This window comes from Falco punctatus (assembly GCF_963210335.1).
Source record: "Falco punctatus genome assembly, chromosome: 13".
NCBI lineage: Eukaryota > Metazoa > Chordata > Aves > Falconiformes > Falconidae > Falco > Falco punctatus.
The window spans coordinates 1,845,080-1,872,272 of record NC_137593.1 but is presented as its reverse complement, the minus strand read 5'-3'; the positions used below and the strand labels follow the sequence as shown (position 1 = coordinate 1,872,272).

Genomic DNA, 27,193 nt, shown 5'->3' with positions numbered 1-27,193 from the left:
GATCTGGCACACCAGATAGCAAGCACCACTTCCCAGAAGTACACAAGCATCCCTAAAATAAAGGTAAGAGATAGAGAATACCCTCCCCAAAAACTTTCACAGAAGAGAACATAAGCTACAGCTTGGACTTTGCCACTGACTGACCTGGTTACTTCCCTCCCGGGAAGTTACCAGTTTCCCAAGGTCTGCTGCCAAACCAGTAGCAGCTGTTCTCCACATTCCCACCACCACCACACCACACCACGTGGCACAGCTTCCTTCGAAACCTGCAGGGAAAACCAACTCCTGCTGACTTCTAACACTGATAAACATTGCTCAGTTTGGTAACCAAACTGCTAACAGGCAAAAGTCACAACTCTGGGCTTTTTTCAAGATATAGATATATATTTTAAGAAACAAACCATGATTTAGACCCTTACTAATAATTAGTTTCTAAGAAGCATGCAACTGTAAATACAAACAATACTATAAGCTTTAATAATGGACATGTGGATGTTTATTTGCCTGGGTTTTGGTGGGTTTTTTTCATTTAGCACCCATCTTGCAATGCATATTGTGTGAAAGAGGTATGAGAGCAGAAGAAGGAATGGGAGAGAAAGACAGAAGCAGGGCCATGTAGAATTCTTACATGATTCTCTCTAAGGCAAAATTGATCACAACCTGAAGAACCAAAGTCCCTCCATATCTATCATTACATTGACAAAATACCAAGAAATCTCTTCCCCTCTAGATTAAAACTTCCTTTAAAATGTAATAAACATTGCAGATAACACCTACTGGACCCAGTCTGCAAATGGTCCATCTATTTCAACTTCTGCCACAACATCCATGGCTTTACAGGGTCTTCCTCTCTGGCAAACTCTGGCAGGAGAACAGTCTGCTATAGGTTGGCACAAGATGTTCCCTTCCCCTTTTCCTCTCTGTACTGTCCTCCAGAAGAGTGCAATTTTGGAGGCAACTATGTCACTGCTGCAGGTATTGATAAGCAGCTTCTGAAGATCCATCCACAAAGAGGACGAAGGAGAGGAACGATGAGGGCACTCTGGTTTGCATCCTTTCGAGACAGCTGCTTGATCCATTGTCAGCACTACAACCCAACCTCCTAGAAGCCAGCTCAAAACGGCCACTAGCAAGTGGCAGTATTCTTCATTCTGCAGCTGAAATCACAGTGCTTAACACACTCCCTCCAGATACACACATTCCTTTGGCATGCAAGCTGCATGTTGGGAGCATGTGCTCAGTTTGGCAGAGCAACTTACAGCTGGCACAAGTTCTGCTTTCTAAAAGAGAGATTCCAAAAGAAATGCTATAAAACCCAAGGAGCAGAGAATAGGAAGAGAAAAGGAACATGTGCACATAAAAGATAGACAATACAAGGACAGGAAATTGTGAGAATGACTTGTAATCTAGCTCTGTATCTTGTAACTATACTGCAACTACAACGCAAACCAACTGAGTGAAGAGACAAGCAGCAGCAAAGGATATGTAAAACCCTGACACTTAACCAATGCCAAAACCTTGGGCTGTAATTGCCTTAGAGCTCACATACCTTCACACGGAGGTGCAGGGTAGGATGAGACAGGAACATAAGCCTATTGATGTACATACCTAGAAATACTCTGTCTTCTGAATACAGATCTTTTAATGAAAGATCTACTGTAGAACTGGAAGAAATCTGAAGAGATTGCCTGCACAGTCCTCTACTCCAAAGCAAAAGTTTGCCTTGCTTGTCCCCCACAGTATCAACTGGAAGAATTTCACAACTCCCCTGGATTAACTTGCAGCTGGAGATGAAGGACAACTGTCACCTTCCTACACATGTGAATATTGCTACTCAAGAATTTGCCAGAATAAGTAAACCCTGCTCTATTATCCCTTGCTAGAAGGTCAAGATTTTTAAGCTCCTTGCTAAATTCCCATCAGTCACATTATTTTCCTTAAATACTGCAGCTCAGAAGAAATATGTCAACCACCCTGAAGGGAGGAATAATGAAGGCCCAAGTTTCACATGCAATTACTACACTTATACATTTAATAGTTGCTTTCTTGGTAACATGACTGTTAATGTTATTCTGCTTACAACCCGATTACAGACTTCAGTGTTCAGTTTGACAAGTGACAAGGAAGCTTAATCAGTTACTATGCATTTTGTATTATGCAATGGATTTACTCTTTTTAAATATGCCTTATTCTTACTATGAATATGAAGCTTAATGCTTTTCCTAGAGTGCTCACGACCCTTCCCTGACTGGCATCAGTGTATTCCTTATGATCCTAGCTCAATGAAAAACAGCAGGCACCAACACTCCTGAAAGAAAGAAAGAATGTCACACCCTTTCTGTTCCCAGTTTCTGCCTGCACTCACACCTGCCTCCTCCTTGTGCTAGCATACACATAGCACACAGATCAGGAACTGATCCAAACGAAAGACAGGCAGTTTAAGTGCTGCCAAACTACAGCCTTAAGCCATGAATAGAGATATTGAGCAGTACTAGATCCAGAACAATTCCCCTGATGTACTTCATCCAACAATTTGGGACAACTGCTTTTCTGAGAAACTTGCACTGATTTTTGCCAATCACCTTATCCCGTCGATGCTTGCAAACTGGTTTCTAAATAAACATACCTGATATGTTTCCTGCTACCAACACAGCTGATAAGGAGTCTGGAAGTTTCCCAGGTTTTTCCCCTCCCCATTTTTTAGGGGAAAGTATTCTTTTTCCCTTCCTTCAGCTATCTTACCCATCCTTCGATTCTCAGAAATCATCACTGATGGCTCAGAAATTGTCTCAACAGTTTCCTGGACTATCAAGGGAGAATTTCTCTAGACTTTGCTAGCCTGAGTACATAAAGCTTTTAAATTACCTGTTAATTATTAGATGCACACCAAAAAATGAGGACAGCTGGGTGTTTTATTGCCAAAGTAAAAAATTCAGTGTTACAGAAAGTGACTCGTGTTCCACTTGTGTGCGTCACGGCATAAAAAAGGCCTCCTTGTAGGTTAACCCATATAAACATCAGCATCATTCCATTGGTAATAATTGGTCTCCCAAACGAAAGAACAGCCTCACACACAAAGAGAAGATAAAAGACGAAGGGAAATATTTCGTTCCTATTAGCATTGATGCGCCTTTGTTACATGTACGCTCTGTTAATTACATGTTATGCTCTGCAGCCATTCCAAGCTTATGGCAACAAACCACGCCATACGGGGTAAAATCTGAAACTCACCTAGCAGCGCCAGCACTGTTACAGAATGGGTACGTTCCTCTACGCCATTCCTATAGTAGCAGCGTGCCATTACGCTCCGTACGTAACGACAAAACCTAGCACACACCCAGCCTAAAACCAGGACCCAACGGTACCCCATACGTGCCGGTGTTCACAGGCAGCGAGCCAACGCTCAGCTGCTGCCCTCTCTGGCCTGCGGGTGCTGGGCCTTGCGCACCTGCACCGTTCCGTACCTTCCGCACCCCCTCGGGCGGCGGGTGAGCGGGGCCGCGCCGCTCCATGGCCTCGCGCCGCTCCATGGCCTCCCGGCGCCCGGCGGCGGGGTCCGGGCAGCTGCCGGTGGCCGCAGGGCCGGAGGCCGCCGGGGCCGCGCGCCGCCGCGGGGCCAGGCGCGGGGCCGCGAGCGCACGCATGCCAGCCGCCCGCGCCGCGGGGCCTCCGCGCGCCCGCCCCGCCTGCCGGGGGCCAGGCGGCGGCCGCCCGCCCCGGCGGGGAGCGCCGCGCAGGCCGCACTGGGGGGAGGGAAAGGGGCGGGAGGACGACGGTCGATCCGCCCCGGAGCCCCCGAGCCGCAGCAACCTCCGCAGGACACGCCGGAGCCCTGGGCGGCCGGAGGGAAGCGGGACTGGGGGAAGCGGCCGGGGCGGCCATTTTCTTACCGCGGCTTCCTCCGTAACCAGGGCAACGGCCCTGCGCGTGCGCGTCACGTGGCGCGGGGCGCGCGGCCGGCGGGGGCGCCCCCAGCACCGGCCCGGCGGAAAATCGGTCCGCGGGAGGGCGGGGGCCTGCGCGGCCGGGCCGGGGCGGGCTCTGCGCGGAGGGCGAGGGCCGGCCCCAGCGCCCGTCCTTCGTCCCAGCCGGGCTGTCGCCCCCCGGCCGCCCCAAGGCCCTCCCTCGCGGTGGGTCGGTGGCATCTCAAAACCCGGGGGATGTGCTCAGCCTCCGCATGAGCCGGCTTGGCGCTGCCAGCTCCCAGTGAAATCCACTCGAGTCCACAGCGAAGCAATAACAATAAATAAATTGGGAAAAGGCGTGCGAATTGGGAGTTTTCAGTACAACCGAATTAATTTCACATTCTGCCCTTCTCCCCTTGTCACCACCGTTTTTGTGTTATTTTACGTTTGGCCCCTTCAGCGCAGGCTGAAGAAACCGAGTTGCTGCTGAGACTCACATCCCATCAGCTGTGCCACTACGGCCATCTGCTTCATCCCCACGGTCCCCAGCAAGGCAGCGGCACAGCCCACATCCCGCTCCGCCCCAGCCTGCCGCAGGCCTGTGATGCTGCGGCGGCTGAAGGGCCATGGGCACAGCAGGGCTGCTCACCTCCCACAGCCCATTCCCAGCCTGCCCAAAGCAATTCCTGCATGCCCACCACATTTCCTAGATGCCCACAGCATTTCCTATATGCCCAAAGCAGTTTCTGTATAGTCAGGGCAATTCCTGTACGCCCAAAGCAATTCCTATAAGCATTCCCTGCAAGCCGCATACAAAAAGATCCCCTCCCCCCCCCCCCCCCAAAAGAAAAAAAAAGTAGGGACATCCACTAAAAACTGGAAAGAGGCCAGCGTGAAAAACGAGGTGACCTTCCACCGGCCTTGTCAACCTGATTTAATTTACGCATGACTCGCCCTTAGCTGCTGCTCTTAGCTGCAAAGGTTCAGTCTCTGGGGCTGCTCCGTGCAGGGCAAAGCATCAGTCGTGTTTTCCAGCAGCGCCGAGCAGCTGGATAGGGAATAGGGTTTTTTTTGGTGGAGTAAACTGTGTGCTGGCAAGGGGAGGGCGTGCTATTGAAGAAGTCAGTGAGATTTATCGGGGGAAAAAAAAAAGAGGAAAATTGCATAAGCAGGAGCTGTTGGAACAGCAGCGGATGCGGCACCGCCCGCGCCCCCGGCTCCGCGCGGCGGCCCCCGGGGTGCCGCTCCCCCCGCCCTCGCGTGTGCTGCCGCCGCGACCCCGCGCCACGTTGCGTGCCGAGCGCCGCGCCCGCCGCTAATCCCGGTTTGGCAGCGACGGGGGCCGCAGGGGCCGGGCCCGCCCCCCCGTCCCTTGAACCTCTTCGGGATGCACGGCGAGGCCGGGGGTAAGGGGAGGGGGTGCAGATGGCGTGTCTCGCGTGGGAATGTCACCCGAGCCATCGCCCCGCAGCGCAAAGCAAACATGCACTCGCCCGTGGCGGACGCTCAAAGGTCAGAACGAAGAGCTGCGGGTTTAAAAATAAATAAAGTGCAGTGGCTCCCCGCGCCGCGGCTGCCCCACGCCGAGCCCGCGGGCTGTCAGGGGGCTCACCCCACGGGGGGGGGGGCGTGTTGCGTGTGAAGGGCGGCTCAGCCCCCGCGGAGGTATTTAATTAAGAGCGGCATTAACAGCGAGACGGGCCCGGCAGCGCCTTTGATGGGCGCGGGGAGCGGGGCGGGGGGCCGGGCCGCGCCTTGCCGGCATATGTTCCCCCTGCGTGATGGCGGCGGGGGGGGGGGCGGGCGCGCGGCGCCTCTCACGCGATGGCCGCCTGACGTGCCGGGAAGGGTGTCGTGCGGCGCGGCGATGAGATCAGCGCGGATTGCCGGCGCGGGGGGCACGGCCGGCCGGCACGCAGCCGCCTGCAGCGGCAGCCGGGGTGGGACGGGGCTGCGCCTTGCCCGCCTCGGGCTGCGGCCGCGGCCCAGGGGGTCTGGTCCGGGGGGGCTGAGGGGACCCTGGCTGGGGGCCGGCGCAGGGTATCCTTTCCTGGGGGGGGGGGGCTGAGGAGATCCCGTCCTTGGCGGGGGGCAGCTGAGGAGATCCGGTCTAGGGGGTGGCTGAGGTCATCCGGTCCTGAGGGGACTGAGGAGATCTTGTTCTCCAGTCCTGGGGGGCTGAAGGGAGCCTGTCCCTGGGGGGGGACTGAGGAGAACCTGCCCTTGGGGGGCCTGAGGAAATCCAGTCCCGGGGAAGGGGGACCGGGTGCTGAGGAGAACCTGTCCTGGAGGGCTGAGGGGAGCCTGACCTGGGGGGGCTGAGGAAATCCAGACCTGGAGGGCTGAGGGGATCCTGCCCTTGAAGGGGGCTAAGGAGATCCTGCCCTGGAGGGCTGAGGGGGCCCTGAGCTTAGGGGAGCCTGTCCTGGGGGGACTTTTATTTCTTTTGTTTTACACAAGCACGTTTTACACAAACCCACAGGAGCTGGAACTACATGATCTTTAAGGTCCTTTCTAACCCAAACCATCCTGTGATTCTGTGACAGGAGAGCCTGCCGGGGGTGGGGGGGGGACAGGACTGAGGAGAGCCAGTGCCGGGGCGAGGAGAGCCTGTCCTGGAGGTGAGGAGGACCAGGCCACGCTCCCGCCACCCTCCACTCTGAAGGGGCTGCTCCCCCCTGCAAGCAGCACACACACAATCCCCACTGTCACGGCCCCGGTCCACGCATGCAGGGTGGCTCGGGACTCGGGTGGGCTGAGGGTGGCCTGTCTGCCCCTGCCCACAGCCGCCAGCCCCCCCAGGGCCCGCCGGCCGCCTCTCACCCACGTGGCATGGCGGCAGGCCGTGTGCGTGCCAGCCTGAGCCACCGGGACTGCTCGCGATCAGGTTCCAGGCGGTGCGAGCAGCTCCAAGGACAAACGAACAGGCAAGAAATGAGTGCGTGACACGCAGCAGTCATAAGCCAGCTATTTCCATTGTTTTCCAGCAGGCTTTGTACCTTCTCAAACACACGTGAAAAGCCTCCCACTGCTTAGAAATCCCAACCCGGAGGAGCAAAGTCCATGCCAGTGGGCAGCTAGGGAAAAAGGCTAATAAACACCAACACCCTCTTTGCCAGGGAAAGCGGGGATGGCCGGGGTGTGTGTGGGAATGAATCGGTGTGCCTGTGCCTGCAATATTTCCTGGGTGAAAGAGAAACCTTACTTTTGTAGCAGCCCTCCTGTTTTAGGCTGTCCTTTCATTTGTTCAAGACAAAGACCAGCAGGTTTGCAGCGCTGTCTGTAAATGGCTCCTGTGGGAAGCTGCTGCTGGTTCCAGTTGTTCTGCTAGGGAGGAGCAGAGCTCAGGCGCTTACCGCTCAGTCCTGCAGTGCTGCGGGTACACGGGGGCTTTGTGGAAGAGCAGGGGGGGTCCCTGTGCTGGGCCTGCAGCAGAGGCTGACACAAGGAGGAGAGATGGCAGGAGATGTGCAGAGGGAGGGGTCAAGGGAAGGACAGGGCTTCCACGGCGTATGGCAGCGAGGTTATTTCTGGTGCTGTATGCACATCATGTTAGTTCCCATTTTCAAGCTATATTGTTTGCTAGATTGGTTTGGTTTGCTCTGCTCCCCCTCTTCTTTGCAAATGTCACAAGGACAAGACCGTGGTGGGAGAGCAGCCTCTGTGGAAGGGTGTTTGGAGAAGGGATCTGAACACAAGGACTACCTGGGAGTCAAGGTCAGGCAGGTCATTCTGTGCAAAGGGACAGCGCTAGGGTAGAACCTCTCCAAAGCAGCGTGAAAATGATAAAATCAGGAGCAGGGTGCTGGTGGTCTGTGCAGAAAGGTAGAGGTGAGATGATGGCACCAGGCTCGGAAGGGTGGCTCAAATAGCAGGGTGAAACTGGAGCGTGCTAATGACAGCGGGACATGCGAAGCAGGAATCGGATCATGAGGGAGAAGATCCCAGTACTCCTTTTGTGACATTGCCAAATCAAAGTCAAGCTTTTGGCTGCAAGACCACATGAGGTGAATCAGAGAAGGAATCTGTATGATTAAGCAGCAGCTGAGTGCCAGAAGTGAAGAGCTGTCAAGGATAGTATCAGGAGTGTATGTGTAGAGGACAGTGGGTTTATTTGCCACGATAGAAAAGGATTTGAAAGGGAATACAAGAAGCTTGTACTGAGCCTGAGCTGGCAGCCAGAGAGCTTGGGAAGGGTGCCAGGAACAGCGTCACATACAAGGCTGAAGTGAGAAAGGAATACAGAGCACAGAGGCAGCCTCAGCAGTCGAGCGGCTTAGGAATGGGTGCGAAGGGCAAGAGGGCACAGACTGCCAGCTAGCAGGACATGACTTGGGGAGGAAATGACCGAGCAAAACCCCAAACCCTGGGACATCGGGTACAGAAGGGCTCAAGGTTTTGTTCTTTAAGACATTCAAGGGCCTGGGCTCAGCATATCTAAAAGATCACCTCATGCTCTGGGACAATGATGATGGTGGCACTTGTGATGGCTTATGTGGCAAAACAGAACTTTTACCGTAAGGGTGAGGTTCATCTGTGCAGGACTCAGCATTTTCCCAGGGGCCTGCTAGAAAACTCCCACGGGAACTCAGAAACTCCATAAATCTTTCCCCTTCCCCCCATCCACAAGCAGAGTGATGTGCTTTTTCCTAATTTAAACACACAAATCTGTAGGGAGGAAAATGTTTATACTGTTGGCTTTAAAAAAACCCAACTACCACCTGAAAATTCTGCCAAATAGGAACTGCACACAAAGACCTCCCCATTGAAAGAGGGTGAGAATGGATGGAACAAGACATATGTTACTTAAAGTCCTTAGTGAGCTACTGGAAGAAATATCAGGCAGTGATGAAGGAACTATGGAGTCATTGTGAAACAGGAAAAGATAAAGAGGAAAAACAAACGACGGAAGCCTGGATGTTCAGAGGACAGAGCATACCAAGGAGGATGGTGAGGCTGACTCGAACCTAGGAGGCAAGGTCACTACATATAGATCATTCTGAGATCCAGCGTACAAAACCGGTGCATCAGTCTCCCAGCCTACAATGAAGGAAATGCGATATAAGGAATACTGAGGAGGGTCTGGGTTTGCAAGCCCTGAAACTGTATTGTGATATCTACTGTTGACACAGTTCTGGAGCTTTTCTTGGGCTCCACTCCATCCCCTGATAACATGGCCACCCTTTTAAAATACTAAATAACAGCATATAGTACTTTGCAGTAGATTAGGCTACTCCTTCCTCCACGTTATTACCTCATGATTTGCGATTGCAGTGTAATGTCCTGGCACATCCTGATAGGAAAATGCAAATGTTGCATTTCCATGGCATGGCCTGACAATTTAAATTTATCTCCCACAAAGAGATAACACCATGTGTATGCTGATTGCATGCTGTTGCTACAGCCTTGTTAAAATACTGCCATATCCTTATACCTTGGTGTGTGGAACTCAGGTGAAAATTAAACAGAACAAGATTCTTACTGCTCTGCTTTAGAACCTGTTTCCTCTTATCGGTGAAACCCACGGACTTCCAACAGGGCAACATCAAGACCCCATCCCAAATGGGGACCTGTATTCTTCTTACCCAAACTATAGATAACATTTACCAAAGTACAAAAATGATTATTTCTGGGATCTGAAGATAGGTATGGGATAGGTGATGGCCAAGTGAGTTTGGCTTGATTCTGCTCCCTTACTGTTACGACCAGCTGCACTGCCAGTAGCAAATGTGCTAAGCAAAAGAGGGCTCAGCAGTCATGGCCCATGGCCACCTGAGGTAACCTGCATCGCAGGTTGCACCCTGATGCTGGCTAAGCTGGTAGGCCATGAGAGCTCATGTAGTTAAATGAGTCGTGGCAGGCATCACCATCATCATGCAAGCTGGTTTATGAGGGGGCTGGAACAGAGATCAGTGGAAGAAGTTACAGGGTGGTTGCTTCAGGTCTCCTGTAGCACATAAGAAGAGCGTGATGACCTGCTCAGCACCACAATTCCTTCCATTAATTTAGGTCTCGTTCCTGTGAATTACCTGTCAGCAAGTGATGATATACATAATCTGGTTTAAGACTGGATATTTTAGACAACATACTTGCTTTTAAAGCTCTAGGTTTCTTTGCCATTTGTCCTGAAAAAAGGTATTGAAGAATTTGGCACAGTTGTCAGCAGAAGGCCCAGAACTGTTGAGTCATTTGGGAGCACAAGTGGAGACCACAGTGTCTTATCAGAGGTGCAGACAAAGAGGCGTTCATAGTTCCTGCTAAAAGCATACCTTTTATATAGATAATATATATTTATTAAAATACATATTTTTATTAATATATGTATTTATATATATATACCGGTGCCAGCCAGGCTCGTGCTGCAGCCTGTCGCCAGCAGCATGCCCTTTGCTATAGGCTCCAAGGGAGGTTCAGTGCATGGAGTGACCTTAGTCCTGCTGTCTGATTTCTATACTGCCTCACCCCTCGGTAAGGCTCATGACGGGTTAACATCCAGCTGTTTACCAGAGCTCGGTGTCTATGGGGTGTTTTGGCTGCCTAGTAGCTTGTCTCGAGGGAGAAGCGGGAAGTCGGAAGAGACATGTCACAATGTGCAGAGCAAAGCGCTGCTGCTGGCTGAACCCAGCTCATCTTCCTCACCTGACAGCAGTGGGCCTAATCAGGAGAGCCGGTGGACTTGACCCATGGAGGAAAGAGGTGATTGTGAAATTGGATGGCATTTCCCTGTCACTATGGAGTCACTAAGGGAACAGGCATATTTTCTTCCTGTTTACATAACATCACCAGTAGCTTTGCACCTATTCCTGGTGACCTGCAGCCACAATTTGCAAGCCACATTGACACGCCATGGTGATAAAGCTTGCCGGTGATTTTTTCGGGTCTGAAATAAGGAGGCTCCCCAGCAGGCGCTGGGCTCACCACAGGCTGCTGCCGTGCAGGAGGCTGCGTCGCGGTGGGCTGAGAGGAGATGTAGCCATGGCCTCCTCTTTGAAAGCCCACTGAGGCTGCAGCCGCTCAGGTACAAGTGAGGGCAGACTGGAAGGTTGCCCAGATATGTCATGGGGGTGGAATTGCTCCCCAGAGAATCCGGAGCAGCAAGGTACAACCCACATTTCATCAGTACCTGTGCGAGACGGAAACCTTGCTGGGAAGTCAGGCTTGAGCTGGGGTTCCACCAGCATGACTAAGAGGGTGCTGCCACACTTTCTGGGTCCATCTTAAAGTGCAGTAGTAGCTTGTGGCTTGAAACCAAAGGTACTCACATTGCATTCAGGACTCTACACACCGACATCATGGCACACAAGGGACCTTTGCAGGACATAATTCACCATTTATTCACAATAGTGTGATTAAAATGAAAAGTGAATTTATTCCCAGTGGTTGTGGCAAGTGCTTCAGTGATCCTCCATTTCATTGCAGAAACAATTTCATTGCAAAAGAGTTTTCATTTCATGTTGTGATGGTGGAAAGTGACAGAGTCCCCAGCTGCACCAGTAAGAGCAGCAGGCTCCAAGCACGGGGCTGTCACAGGGGATTAGTCATGTCCTTAGCCACAGGAAAGCCGCAGTGGAGAACAAATCTTGCATCTTATGGTTTACAGGCTCCTTTCACAGTCAATGTTTATCTTCCCCACAGAATACAAAATTAAACAAAAATGTAAGCTTCCTGGCCTTCACCTGATGGCCTTTCTTTCCTAATGTGAGAGAAAATGCTGTGGTTTTGTTCCGCAAGGTGTGCAGAAAGCCTTCTCCAGCCAAACAACCAGCTGTTGGCGAATAGGTAGAGGCCACTTCCCACTTCGCTCGGCAGGGTTTGAGGCATCTGGCAGTCCTGCCAGCTGGGATCAGCTCAGCAGGGCAGAATGTGTGTCCCCCGTCCTTGCACTCTTCCTTCTTACCATTCCTCTGCGGGAGGGCATGGTGCTAAACAGCGGGACACCCAGCTTTCTAGGATCCAAGTCAGCTATGACTCAAAAACACTGCGATTGTGGGAGTTCTGCAGTGTTGTGCTTGCTGAGCTGGGATTAGTGCCTGCAGAATAAAAGTGCTCCCATGCTGCTGTTTGCTCATTGTGCGGTACCCCTTTGAGTATACTTTACAGTATCTTAGTTGATACTGTAGTAGATACTCAGCATAGTACCTTTAAGTACAACAACACAGTCACACAAACCGAGGATCAGCACTTCCTACTGGGGATACAAGTCACATTCCCCACCCCAAGATTAAAGGCACATTAAATATTTATATAGCTGTCACGCCTAGAGGCCCCATCAGGATTAAGGTCCACAGTACTCAGTGCTCTAAAAATTTATGATAAGAGCCAGTCCCTGCCCCAAAAGAATGCAGCCCCGGCTCAGGCTGACCCACTGCCCTGGGGTGGTGCGTTGCTGGAGCTGCCCTGCCATGCCTACTTCATAAACCACCCGCCTGTGGGAAGACCAGCTGAGTTACCAGTGGCACTAAAGGGCAGAGGCTTCGTTTTAATGCCGAGTTCTGGTTCCTGTTTGTTTTACAGGTGAGGGCCCTCTGCTAAAAATGCCTGCCTTCTGTAAGGTGGACCATGCCTGAGGCGGGCAGGGTGGGAGCTGGGAAAAAAACCAAATTATGTAGCACAGGGGTTGCTTTCTGCATTAAGAAGTACCTCTTCTCATGGAACAATGTTTTCCCCATTACAAGATGAGGATTTCTGCTAGGTAGAAGCACAGTCCTTGATCATGCTGGGTCTACATTCAGTTTCTATTCCTCAGGTATCCTGGGCGAGTGACTCTGCTTGTTTCTTGTGCAAATCCTCAGCTGTCAAATATTGCTGCTTCTCCCAGGCATGTTGCAGCCATTAACACAGTCAAGGTGCAGGACTGCCTTGGGCAGGTGGCCGGCACGCCACGGTAGGATGGGCGTGCTTGCTGACTTCTGGGGATGGTGTTAATCACTAGTTCCACAATTAGAGGAGGCCTCCGCAGTGGCAGCAAGGCAGGAAGCAGAACCAGTGGCTGGAAGTGACTAAGCCCAGGACTGGAGATGGGGTAAGAGTAGCAGTTTCTGCTCAGGGCGGCCTGGCATTGCCTGCAGAGGAAATCCTGGAAGCAGATGAAGGGAAGGGAAAATGCAGGGTAGGATTTGGACCTCTCACTGGCTGGGACAGCAGTGGCAACAACAGGACTTGTCTCTGAATACAAGCCTGCCTATGGGAATACAGCCTTGCGAGTAAATAAGGTGTAGTCCTCAGTAATCCAAGAACTTGTATAACATGCCCCTAACCATTGTCTTTATCCCCATCTGGAAGTTTATTGAACATCTTCCTGCAGCAGCTTGAAGCACTTGCTCCCCGTCGTGCCTGCTGTGTCTGGTCAGCTTTAGCACAACACGGCAAGCGAGGCCGAGCTCACCTTTACCTCCAGCCTGCCTTGTGGCTCACAGCACGCCAGGAGGAGATCCTTACCCGAGGCATTGGGCACAGCTCAGAGGCACAGAGCCAGATGCAGCGCATCGCGATGGGCCAAACTGTGGAGGAGTAAACTAAGTACAATACCTGCTGCTACTGCTGCATTTATGCCTTTCTGTTGCTGCTTCCCACGACCTGCCTGTTCACATGCACTCTCCCGTATGATATTATGTTGCCCCACAGCACAGTGAGGAGTGCTCGGGCATTTGTGCCAGCATATTCGCTGGGACTTCATTCCCCTCCAGGGGTCTGCTTGTGAGATGATTACAGTTCGACTCAATGACCTTAAAGGTCTTTTCCAACCTAAATGATGCTGTGAATCTGTGAGTTTACTCTCTAATAACCTGTTGCTAGGCTGCTGCCTCACTCTCTTCATGCACTGCCAGTGGGTCACAAATCACCTGGCTTGATTCACCAGTGTGTTTTTAACAGGTTACCCCTGAGGTCCCAGCACCCCCAGAGCAGCACTTGCTGGGTGACTGGTGAGCTCTTCCCCCAAGCACAGAGCAGAGGGCTGCTCTGAACAGCTTTGCTGAACTTTGTCCCTCTGAGGAGGGGGTTCATCCTGGTGAGATAAACTGCAGCCCTTTTGACCGCCGTTCCAGGAACCGGCTGTCACGGTCCTTGCTGGACCACATCTGCACGAGCTGTGTGTGAAGCAGACTGAGGGAGCCATGCCAGAGAGCTGGAATGATGCACCAGGAACTTTTCCCTGGCTGAGAGCGAGCCGTACAGAGCGATGCCATGCCACGCACGCTGCTGCTCTGCATTCCCTGCACTGTGTGTGTTCCCTGCTAACTATGAATGTCAAAGTGCCTGGAGCTGCCATTTTGTTTATTTTAAGAACGGCAAGGACTAACATTTAGGTATTGCCTTTCAGAACTCTTAAAAATAGAAGTTACAAAATTGCTTCACGTAATCCTTAGCACGTAATACCTTCCTGGCTGAGAGGAAGAGACCAGCCACAGTAGCAACAGGACACGAGTGTTTTGGAAATTAACTCTGATCCAGAGAGAAGCATAATTACAAGTTATTTATACAGAGCCTTTTTCCTTCACAGGCTGCCCAAAAATTGGATCAACAGAATGATTCCTGTCTCACAGCAAAACAGAGGTGGGCTGCTCAGACAGCGGCAGACCTGGAAGAGGGTCCGGATCTCTGGATTCTTCAGTTGATTTCAGCCTGCTTGATTACAGCTTCCTCGCCTTGTAGTAAGTGTATGATCAGTAATTCTGTCCAGGTGGTAAAGGCAATAAGACATACAGGATTCATCATTTATGTTTTCAAACCTTTAAAGCTCCCTGTGGAATGACTGCCTTCTGACAGTTCTTCTTTATAGGGATCAGAAAATAGTCCCTTCCCTGATTTCTTGAAAACTGGTGTTTCCCAGCCATGTATATCATCAGCAAATCAAATAGAGACAAATCTGGTCTCTCATTTCCAGTTAAGCCTGTCGTGTTATACGGCACTACATAATATGTCAAGAAACCAGTGCAGCTGATCTGGCGTGTCATTGCAGCAAAAGGAAATTAAAGCAAATACAGATTTATGAAAGAAGGCCCATTTTTGGCACCATGCATGAATTTCCTGGCTGACTGCTAATACCAAAGTGCAGATCATCTATTTGATGTTAGCAAAGGGAAATCCCAGCAATTCATGCCATAGCATTAAAACACAGGATTCTAAAAATAACATTAAAGAGACGGACTGGAAACAACAATAAAAACTAAAAAGAAAACCTTGTCTTTTTGTTTGCTTGCTTTTTTGAAAGTAAGAATGCCAAGTTCAACCCCTAGAGCTAATTTCAAAATCACAAGGCCTGAAAGGTGAGGTGAGTGTATCAAAATAGCCAGGTGGCTCATGTGGGGCGGCTGCAGGAGCTCTTATCCCTGCTTGGCGTGGTTCCTGCTGCAGTCCTGTCCTTAGTAAATGGCGGGGTAAACGAGGTAAATGGGGCCACTCAACACTGACTTGGGAAGTGAGGACAAGCAGGGAGAGGACTGATGGACCACGGAAAGTCTGAGGGTAAAGACGACACCCCCAGCACCCTTCATCACTGGGTTTTCTCATGGATATCCCTGTCCTCCCGCTCAGAGTTTCTTCCAGAGCTCTAACTTCCCCTCCTCTATACCCAAACGTATTCGGAGGCTTCACTGTCTCCACCACCTTGGGCACCCCTGCACTCAGCCCTTACACTTTGCCTGCGCCAGCCGGCACACTAATTAGAGGTCTTACCGAGTGAAATCAGCGTACTGCAGATGAGGATGTGAGTAAGCCCCAGCCAGGACATGGTGCAATTTAAGGTAACTGGGTTTCAAAAGGGAATTGGTGAAGTCAGTGTGGTTCCCCCTGAGCCGGTGTTCAGTCCGTGCATCGGTTGGAGGAAGTGCAATGACCTAGGTCTTGTCCTGCGGTGAGCCTAGTTCAGCGAGACCCACCTGGCGCAGAGCAGAGATGCAGGTGGAGATAAGTGGATGCTCAGGTGAGCAGTCAGCAGAAGATGATGGCAATTCAGAGATACGTAATCCAGGCTGCACAGCTTTCAGAACTCGGGTTTTTATTTATGTGCCTCATTGGAGGCCATATAAATCCCCACACAGAAACATCACAGAGGACAAATCATCAGTTTAAGAATGAAAAAAGTGCTCCACGGGGGAGCAGAAAAGAACAGAAATACTTTTGAAGATGACTTCAGGGAAGGAAAGAGAATACCCAGATAGTCCCGAGACTTTCCAGACCTTCAAGAATTCCCCACAAATGCAGCTGTCTTTCATTTTAAAAAAGTAACGAGCTGAATTCAGCGGGGCTGTATAATGCCTCTTGGACCCCAGCGATCGCTTTCTGTAAAGGGGTGTTCTGGGAGGGGCGGCCAGGAAAGCATCACACAGCAGCAGGTAACACGGCGTGCTGGCGACCAGCAGCGGGAGGCCGAGTTTGTGCTGGGATTCCAGCTGGATTAAATGATTGCTTCTGTACAGGGACATTTTTCTATTTAAATCTTACATTGGTTTAAGATTTTCAGAACTTGCTTCTTTAAAAAGGAGAGTGGTTTCCCAACCTCCATGTGCTTTATCATGGTTTCATCATTCGTTTTCAACTGTGTTCATTTTTCCCATGATCCTGATAATTAATCCGCATCAATACACGTCTAATTCAGTTGCTTCAGTGTTTGACCTGCAAATCTGTAGCATTTTTTTCCAATATAACCCAGGCCCCTCATGCCAGGGTGCAGGGTGTGTGTGGTAAGACAGGGATAAGAAACGGCTTCACAGCTGAACCTGCCTCCTCTTGCAGCTAAATCCCCTCAGAGCCACAGGGAAAAGAAAAAACAGGGAAGAATCTTTCCGTGCTGAGGGCCCGTCAAATACTATTGGGAGACCACACATGAAAGTACATCTAATGTTATCCCACCATAATAACGTGGGAAAAATCAAGCATCCCTAGGCCAGAGAAGCGATGTCAAGGGCTGCAGGTTTCTCATAGTTGTCATAAATAGAGCGTCCTTAAAAATACCAGCTCAAGGATGGAGGAAGGTTGGAATTCACAGTGTTGTCCCAGGAGCTGAGCAGTTCTTGTAGCATTATTATCCCAAAGAGATCATCTGGGCGCTTTCCTATGCGTGACTCCCTTTGCAAACGCCTCTTCTTTGGCAGGTTGGGAAAGCAAAGTTTATGAGAATTTCTAGCATTTTTCCCTTGCAAATAGAGTTTCTCAGGGAATTATACTGTCTGAGTGGAAGAGGTCAGGACCAGGCAGTGGGATATTTATACAGCTGGCTGATCAGATTGCCTTTGTATAGTTTTTCCAGAGGTCTAGTTATAGATGGACCTACCGATTCATTCTCAAATCTGACTCGTGAAAATTCATTAAGTAAGCACTTTGGTATGGCAATATCCAGGATTGCTTTTCCATATTTTTTAGCATTCTTGCTAATCCATAAAATTTAGCAACTTGGAATGAAAGCCACAGTAAGAAAAGAGGTAATGACGTCCTCCTACAAGGGTCTGTTCTCCGCTGGGTGTGTGTATACAACTCCCATTAATGTTATTTAGCCTTACAGAGTCACAGCAAAAGGAAAATGTACCCGAGAAGACAGAAAAATCTACTTATTTGTCCAGACAGGTAGTGACCCCTTGCTCCACAGTTTAGGTCAGTGACAGCCTTATTTAGTACAACAGCTATAGCTGGTTTTGCCTCCCCCTCAAAAGCCACAACATGCAGATGAAAAGATTGCCAAATAAATTCAGTCACATTACTTAAGCTGTAACAGCACACGATTTAATAGAAAAGAAAAATAAAACCCAAACCCACTGCTATCACCCTGTACCAGGGGAGCTCATAGCGCCTGCTTAACTTTTGGCGTGTATTTGAACTGTAAATAAGATTTAAATAAGTTTCTGACTCGGATCTACACGACTGATGAAATCAGAAAAAAATCTGAGCTAATGATGCAAGATGCTGGAAGGCGCTGGGAGCCTTGCACTCTTTGTACCTACTGGTTTGCGTGCCGGCCAAGGTGGCCAGCTACAGCCAGGATGCTCCAGGGCAAGAGAGGAGGCAGTGCAATGTCAAGAGCTATCAGAAAAGCTCATCGTGGACGTGGCACTCCCCCCCCAATGCCTTGTGCCGCCAGCATAGCTAATCTGTGCAATCTGTTGCTGTTACCCAGCTAATCCACCCCCCCGTGCTCACACATCCGTCGGGTGCTCTTCACTCTGCACCGCCTGCCCTCAGCTGGACCCTGAGCTTCTTAGGGCAAAGATCATCCTACTGGCTTGCACGCTGCCTTCCGCTGCAGGCTGGCCGTCCTCCGGCTGTCACCGTAACACAACATTTGCAGTGGTTATTTCTTCCCGAGACAACCTTTGTAGTCTTTCCTGTCCTTCCCCTCAAGCAGAACCGCTGCCACGCTGTTATGACAGCCCCTTCGCCGCAGTCGTGAGAGCAGTGACTTTGTGTGTGTGGCTGTAGGACCGAGCAGCAGCTGAGACCTTACTGCTGGCTGAAGGTGGAGCCTTCACAGGACCTCGCAGCCCCCCTTTCCCTCTACTCAAAGGGCCAGATCTCAGAAAACTGATGATTCCCACCTTCTACTTCAGCAGTGGAGGAGGTCAAACCAGTGCCTCCAGCCCCAGGCAGAGCAGCTTCAGTGCTGCTAGGAGGTGGTTGGAGTTGAACCAAGCTGTAGGCTGAAATTTGTTCCCATAGCTATTCAAATAGTATTTCCATAACCAGAGCCACTAACTGCAAACAGTTTGCAAGGTGACAAAGAAAGTCTTTCTTGAGTAAGTTTCATGAGAAGGAAGGTGAAAGCACAGACCGAGCAGCTTTGTTTCGGGTCGCACTGAGAAGCCAGCTTTCCCTAGCTGACATTTGCCCGCGTGGGAAGGAGCTGGAAGAGACAATGTTCTGCTCCGCACCATCAGACAGGCACAAGAAATGCCTGGAAAGAGGCCAACACTTCAGTGATCTGCGAGGGCCAAGGCAACACAGCGTTTTGTTGGAAATCTCCTGTGCGAGTGGTGCCATTTAATAGAGCAGGGTTCAGATGCTACCTGTTGAAATGGCAAGTGGAGTGGGTGGCTGTAATCCAGCGCCCTGTTGTGACGGTGGACTCGGCACGTGCTGTGAACTCCCCGGGGCTGGCAGAGCACACAGGCAGGTCTTCTCCAGCTGTGCAGGAGGCACCACGTCTGTGCTTGCTGCCCAGCGAGGTCCCCCACATTGCAGCTGCCTGCTAAAGCAGGTCATGCTCAAGCAAACCTTTGCTCATGCCACATGCAAAACCTGAGCCATAAAAAGCCATTTGCATGAAATCCACAACAAAAGTTCATTCTTAGGTGAGGCACATTTAAAATCAGTTTGGGGTTTTTTCAGTTTTTTGCAACAAGAGGCAGTTCCCTATGACTAATGAATTCTATTCCTCTGTCCTCTAATCCCACCAACTCCTACCGAAGGATGTCAGCAGCAAACATGGCACTGATTTACCATGTGTCACACTCGTAAAGGAAATCGTTAAAATTTGCTATCGTTAAAAAGGTCAAGTAGTTTAGAGGTGTCCTGACAAGCTGAACAAGGCTTTTGAAACCCTGGCAGAGGAGCTGCTGGCTGTGTGGCTGGCCCAGGAGCTGTCGTGCCGCCAGCCTCCCTCGCACACATCTTGCTGACCCAGGCGATTGCATCACTCAGTCTCCCGAGGCAGAATCTGCATTTTTCCACATAGGCCCATATGGTACATTAAATTGAATAATGAATTCATATTTCCGGAGGAGAGGAGCTCTCCAGCAAAGTGATGATTCTGGGAATTTTGGAGGGGACAGTGGCCAGGACTAGGGAGGAAGCTCTATGACAAGCGAAGGGAAACACCAAAGGTTTTTCTTCTCACCCCTGCTAAGACGGTTCCAGGCTCACATATATACATCTGTGTTCCTGGGCATTTTCCAGCTGCTTTTTGGAGAATGCTAGACAGGAAATTGATGCCACAGGGCAAATATTCCTTCTTCCCGACTTCCCTCCCAAAGCAAGCGCGGATCTGCCCTGGCTAGACTCGCTTCCTGCAGAACACCATGGCTTCCCCCAGCACCGTCCACAGCAGCACGTTCAGAGGGCAGCAGAAATTACTAAAACGTGTGACAAGTGTGGAAAAACAAACAAAAGCCTGTCAGATGTTTGCAACACAAACCTAAGGAACAAAGATCTCACGGGAGAAGCTGATGCTTGTGTTGCACTTCCAAGCCGGGCTGGAGAAGCTGCCAAGCTTGTAGCTAAAGCAGGAGCTGGGTATTTTGATGCTGCATCTTGTAGCTGAAGCAGCAGTGGCGTATTTTGATGCTGCATCTCTTAAAGTCAGGTAGATACACTACTGTGTTTTCCATATTTACATCCTGGAGTTGCCCTTTGCAGGGGGAGGTTGGAGATCAGGACTTCAGTCGTTAGAGGCACCAAGATGTCTTGCAGCCGTGCTTCTCCGTGCCTCGGCACTCTTCCCGCTCCCTGCCCTTGGCTGAGATGGCCCGAGCAAGCTCACACGGCACTTTGTGCAGTTGACTGGCTCTGCAGGGGAGGCTCAGCTCTGCCGGCCCTCGCCTGTACCTTATTACCATTCTCCCCGGGGTTTGCATTCAGCTTTGATTGTAATCCTGTGCGAGTCCATCGCCCAGCTTATGCTCTAGACAGCAGGCAACCTCTCCTGTGAAGAGGAGTTAATGGATAAGAACAACTTACTGTGGTATTTGTACATTTAGTTGTGCTTACTTCAGCTGTTACTGCACTTTTGAAGTGTTATCAGTGAAAAATCATTTATTGAGAGCTCTTGCAGCTTTTGATACAGCCCCTCGTGAGAAGCTCTTAGCAAAGCACGCAGGGGAGAGGTAAAGCCTGCCTGCCAAGTGCGTGCTGTGTGCATGAGGGAGAGCGAAAGAAAAAGAGAAACAGCCATATACCACCCTGGAGAGAGCAGCCAGCCTAATGACAGCGTTTCCTAACACTTCTGTTAAGGCTCAACCTAGAAGATGAAGCGAAGAGCAAAGCAGCAAATTCTGTCTGGACCGCAAGCGATTCGGCAAGAGCTCGGCAGGATTGCAGCAGAGTAGCTCATTGAGCAATACGCCAGCGCACAAAGCGCAGGGAAGACACAGGCAAGACCCTGCCTATCAGAAGGAACAATCTGAACAACTCACACGCTGAGTTCTCGTGTTGTAACAACCCCTGAGAGCAGGAATAGAGACATCTGGGGAGGACAGATGAACCCAGCGTGGTGTCGAGCGAGCCTGAAGTGAGAGCCACGGCTCTGGCTCTTGCAGCCCCTCACTGCCGCCAGCAATTAAATTTATTTGCATTCTGGACCTAACAGTGAGGAGGCTTAGGGGCACGTTCCTCCTCAAGGTAGCTCCATTCAGTGCACACACAAGCTGGGCCCACTGGATATCAAAGCAGAATTACCAGCAGGGCCATAACAGCACTGGGATTATAGCAAACCCTTGCCTGGATGCAGCCAGCAACAGTTTTGGTCTTCCTTCAGGACAGATTTTTAGCACCAGCACAAGAGAAACGTTTGAGCATCTGTTCCTCACAGCCAGGGGAGGCAAACAGGAGGATGGGAGCCTTTTTGGTGCTTCTGTTTTCAGCTAAAACTGTTGCTAGTTCTTCATTCTTCCTCGGTTATAAGCATCTGCCCAAACAGAAGCGTGTCCCCAGGGCTGCCCTCAGCAGGCAGCTGAGCTGCCCCCTGCGAGGTGCCCCGGGACCCTGGCCTGGGGCAGCCCTGCCGCCTGCATCCCACCCCTCACCACGGCAGCCTGGGCAGAGGCGCACCGGGCTCTGCAGGTCAGTTCGGCCTCTGTGCTGAAGGCAAGCAAACCCAAAAGGCATTCAGAGGAGGGCAGTGAGAGCAGTTAGAGGTTCGGGAGGCCGTGTACACAGAGAGAAGAGCATGCAACCCTCTCCTTTGCACACACATTGAGGTGCACCGGGCTCACCTAATGCAGCCCTGGCAGCTGGGAGTGCAGCAGTGCTATGCTGGTACAGCTTTTATTTACATAAAGCCACTGAGAAGGCTGAGGAAAGTTTCCACCGTCTGCGTTTCATACCTAGATTCATCCCCTTTTAAAAACAAAAGACGCATAAATCACTGGTGAGCCAGGTTTCACAGCCCCTCCTCAGCCCCGGCCGAGCGCTGGCAGGACAGCAGCCGCCTGCAGAGCCCTGCTCTGCTGAGTTACGGCTACCCACGCCTTATGAAAGAGCAGTATCAACGCCTGCCTTCGAACATCTTTTCCTTCCCATCAGCTATTTGGGTGCCGATAGAGGACCTGACTGCCCTGCTATTTAACGCCTGCCCCGTGCCCCAGCACGCACCTCCCGCACCCTTGTGGAATTTTACCAAGCTGCATAAATACCACTTAGTGATAAAACAAGAAACCTCCAACACTTCTGAAGAAGATTTCACAACTCAAGCAGCAAATTAAACCTGCCCCTCCAATAGTTTGTTGACAAGTAAGCCCAGTACGATGGGAAGAGTTCACCTTCTCCCTCTGGAGCCCCTCCAGCACGGAGGTCAGACGTGGCGAGGAGCGACCAAGGAGGGTTAAGTGCAGTTCACTCCATGGCTCGCTGCGTATTCCACCGTCTCAGCTTTTTAGGGCTTATGCTGAAGATCTGAGGTGATGAAAACCGAGCAGTGACGTTTGGTAGGTACAGCTGCTCAGCGTTATGGAGGCACGTTGCCAATAGTGCTTCTCCTCCGACCGCTGTGAGTGTTGAATGCCTTGCCGTGTCCAGCGGACGCTAGGAGCCGGCCAGCCAGCCGGGCTAGGACACGTGGTGTGCTTTTAATGCAAAACAATATTCATCATTTAACTGGTATGCTGCTTGCAATGATTATTCATTTTTGTGTATTATAATGGCCTCCAGAACACAGTAAAAAAGTAGATTCTTATAAACACTTCTGTGGTTTTATGGACCATTTCTAAAATCTGCTTCACTTGCTTACTGCTCAGGAGAATGTGCAGGAGCGAGAGAGAAAGCACCTGGAACACCACCATCAGCAGGAGTCTTCGGACTTCAGCAGATCACAGCCAGAGATTATCTGGCAAAGGCGTCAGTTGGTGTGTTGGCCTCATCGTGACATGCGAGCGAAAATTAAAGCCATTCGGTCTGACTATGCAAACATTGAGTTCATGGGAAATAAACAGGAATTGGATTCCATAGTGGTATTTACTGCAAAATTTCCTCATCCAGTCCTTCGTGCAACCTGGCACAACAGGTGTTCTATAACGGTATTTTCAATAAAAACCTGCCCTGGTGGGCAGCAATATGAACTTGTGCATAAAACTTAGTTGTTTAGGATTTTTCTGAAGGAGATCCTGGTTCTTACACATCTGTACATGGTTTGTCTTGGCATGCAAAACAAATGAAATCTTTTAAGTCTATAGTATTGCGATATCATTGCATTTAAATATCAAGCTTTACTTTTTCCTTGAAGGGAGAACATAAAATGCCTTACAAACCTAGGCCTGATCCACAACACAGCCACAGCTGTTCAAACTCGTACCCTGCGTCCCAGCTGCTGAACCACAATCACAGAAGGTAGGCCAGCCTGTCCCCACACAAAGTAGCTCTGGAATGGAATATCCCAATTTTGGTGAATGCTTTAGGGGTTTTGAGGGGAGATCTGGGTTTCTAGGGGTGTTTGTCTCCTCTCTGTGCTCCCAGCGAGACACCTGTTTGCCGTGCTGATAACATTGCTCCTGCTGCTTCTTTATGGCTGCGATAGGATCAGTCATAACCAAAGCCACAGGTAACAAGCACCAAAGAATGATATTGTGCAACGGCCCGGCCAAGAGCTCTTCCCCTGTTTGTTACAAAGCCTTGTTTGCAATGGCCTGCTATTCATATGGATGAGCATACAGGGTCTGTGATGGTATACAATTAATTATTCATGCTAATTTTAAGTGACTTCAGCTTTATGAAGTTATTTTTGGTGAATGTGAATCCATTTTGCTCGCAGTAGTGTCAGTACCTCACATTACCTATTTTCTGGCATGAGACTGGTACTACGCTCTCCTATCTAGGCACCACAAGCCCAAATACTCTTCCTCCAGGCTGCTTTCCCACAGTGCTGCTTTCTACCACAGGCAGAAATGACGTAGCAGATGTGCAAAATGAATGCTTGACACACAAAACAAGCGCATGACGTACGCAAGTCAGGCCAGACGAGCCCAGAGGCTGGGAGCAGAGAGCTGACACACAGCTCTGGCAAGAATGATCTTGCAAGTGAGAGCGCAGCCAGCCCGCATTGTGCTGTGTCTGCTGGGAGGACCATTAAAGAAGAGGGTTTGTTGCTAATGGTTAGTGGCATGAACAGGGCTGCGTTGCTTTTAAATCAAAAGAGTCACAGGCACCTGTAAGCCTTGTTCCAGGCACGTCAGACCTGCCCCATCCGAGCCAAAGCAAGCATACTGGGGAGACTCCCTCCGCAACGCCCACATGGGCAAAGCCGCGCTGGGAGGGATGCAGTGTCTCTGCAAAAGCTGGGCATTGGGAAAGGCCTTTCAACATGAAGAATGGGCGTTGGAGTGAAAAGAGAAGCGCTAACGATAAAGGCGTTTGCAGAGCGCGTCCCAGCTGCCCAGGACAGCCTGGGGAGCCCGTGTCCTACCCGGCACAGAGAGCTTGTGTCAAGGCAGCTTTGCTCTCCACTCCTTTTCCAGCTCTGTCTGTTCCCTCTCTCCAGACGTTCCTGGCTGGAGCAAGGACCGGCAAAGCCTCACCAAGAGGAGCCTCTTGCACCGGGCAGCTCAGCCCCAGGAACTCGGGCTTCTCTGGGCATCAGAGGAGAAAGCCCTCACGTTGGCAGCAACACAGCCGCCACGCAGGGAACAGCCCTGCAGAGCAATGCTTGTCAGATAAAAGCTCCCAATCCACTTCTGCACGGATATTTCAGCAGAGAGCTTGGACTCTGCTGAAGCAGCCAGACCCTTTGCACAGGTGGCAAACAAGCAGCTTGTCTTCCCTGGAGACAGAGCTGTTGCTCTTGGCCTCCTCACCCTTGCCACCACCATGCACGCCAGCTCTGCAGCTCTCCAATGAAGGGCAGAGTGTGGCATTAGGAGACTAGCTCCCCACTTTCTGGCCCAAGTTCACATTTCTTACTTTTCCAGCTATGAGAATCGGTGCTTAAGATTGTTCCTGCACTTTGGAGTGGCTGCCAAGCCTAATCACAGCCCTGTTAACAATTCAGAGGTAGCCTCAAGGGATCCTGTAAAGCTACCAGCATGTTTTTCAAGATTTGGTGTGGCTGCTCAGCTGCAGCATTTGGGAGGCTGTAAACTGGCACCTTTCCCAGCCCAGCCTCAAAACACAGAGTGGCTTTGGAGCGGTCCACACAGCACTGCTGGACTGTGATGTTTTTATCAAAGCCAGTTTAAGCGCTGTTAGCTTTAAGTATTGCGCACCGACTCCCTGACCCCTCCAACTAACCCCAAATCTTCCATCAATCACACGTATCATTGCAACTACTCACATGAACACAGCAAGCAAGACCTGACCCTGTCACCGTGACTCTCCTAATTCAAAATCTCCCCTTTTCTTCTGCAAGCATTCCTTTGAACCGGGAGAGCTGCGCTTAGGAGGGCACTGCAGATCCCCTGGGCCACTCACTACAACTCTTTTGATTAAGCTGATTCACAGGCAAGTTACTGTAAAAAGTTTGTGCATGGCTGAGTTGGTGGCTGGTAGGAGGGGGAGGCACTGTCACAGGTTCTGGGTATTCAGCCATCTGAAAAATCCAGAATCAATTTTTTCAATCAAATAAGGCAGTCAGCTTTTTATTTCCCATAGCTGAGACCCTTTAATTGTTGGGAAACTGTGAAGATGAAGAAGAGAGGCGAAAACCAGTCACATAGCCCTGTGTTATCTGACACAAAGCAGAGAGGGAAGATCCCTGCAGAGAGGATTTGACAAGGTTCTGCAGGAAATTGATGGAGCCTGCCCACTAGCCTGCTGCTTCCCGTGGCTTTCCATGGGGAAACTTAGGAAAAAAACAGCATTATCTTTCAAAAAAACCCACCAAAAAACAAACCCAAACCAAAAAACAACCAACATGGGAGAAGCGAGTTGCCCAGTGTCAAAACCCGCTGTACTCTGACCATCTGCATGGATAGAAGATTTGCGAAGGCTGGCAAGACCCTGCACTGCCCTGCTTTCTGCCAGCAAAAGCACGCAGCCCTTATGGCTACTATTTAGGCCATGGGAGTGCGAGCCATAAAAGACCACAGAAGCCACAGAAATGCTTTACTGGACACAATCTGTTTCAAGAAGGTTTTATACTCTTCTGTGTTCTTCTACCCCCCTCTGAACATCTGCTGGGGGGCGCAGAAAACAGCACCAGCTGCCCCCCTGCTGTGGTCAGTTTGTTGGAGGCATCGGGGCTGCTTTCACAGGGTGCTTTGGGTCTGCAAGCCAAGATGAGAACGAGACGCCTGTGCATAGTGCTGAGGCAGGTTTTGCTGCTCCAACACCCGTGCATAAAGAAATGCATTAGAATATTTACCAAAAATTGCAGGTGTGGAAGCTGTAATTTAAGACGACTGGCAGCAGAACTACATCATGTAGATATATTTCAATTTGAGCACTGTTTTGACAGCTCTTTGCTAATGCCCCGTTTGGGTCTTGCTCTGCAAGCAGTGTTCAACAGGAGTTATTTATAGAAAACAAGGCGCCAGGTGCAATCTGCAGTAGAGAAATTATGGTGCAGAGTGCTCCGCTGGAGCTGGCTGGGGCTCTCGCCTGGCTGCAGTGGGTTAGATCGGTGCCAGCGTGTCGCAGAGCCGGTGTGCAGCTGGGGTTTGAATGCAGACCTGGATTGCTGCTGGAGGGGAAGGACTCCCCAGCCATACGTGCCAGAGCCCAAAAGCAGTGCCCTTGCTACCCAGCGCTGTCTGGCTGTTGCAGAGCCATCGGTGGAAGGAGGCGAGCCTCAGAGTCCAGTTTGGTGCTGTTTGCATGCGTTGTGCCAGACCCTGAGCGAGGTCGGGACGGAGGGAGGGTGATGGAGCAGGGTGCACACGGCTGGCTGCACCCTCAGCACATCATCTCCAGCCCTTTCCTGCATGTCAGGCTTAACTGGAGCGCGATGGATCGGAAGCAAAGGCTGCCCAGTGCGCAGGGACACATGCGTGAGCGGGGCAGAGGTCTGAGGCAGACATGCCATCCTTCCACTGCTGTGCTCTGCCCGCCCTGGGTGACAGCGCAGGGGTGAGCAACAGGCCATGAGCTCTTCAGCAGAGCCCATATGGGCCAAATGAGTGGTTTTCACATGCTGTCCCTGCTTCTCAACACAAGCAGCC

General features: G+C 50.8%; 1 protein-coding gene across 13 annotated transcripts in view; it reads right to left on the bottom strand.

Moving 5' to 3' along the window:
* LEKR1 (leucine, glutamate and lysine rich 1) overlaps positions 1-4,255 on the bottom strand; it is an 80,604-nt gene extending 76,349 nt beyond the window's left edge. For 8 of the 13 annotated variants that reach the window (XM_080410185.1, XM_080410186.1, XM_080410184.1 and 5 more), the window contains exon 1: positions 3,465-4,255. In XM_080410185.1, the coding sequence (XP_080266311.1) occupies positions 3,465-4,145 (681 nt within the window). In that variant the 5' untranslated portion in view covers positions 4,146-4,255. Of the gene's footprint in view, positions 1-144 lie in introns of all 13 variants that reach the window. The other 5 variants (XM_080410188.1, XM_080410175.1, XM_080410178.1 and 2 more) reach the window with 5 other exon arrangements.
* Positions 4,256-27,193: the final 22,938 nt, after the last annotated feature.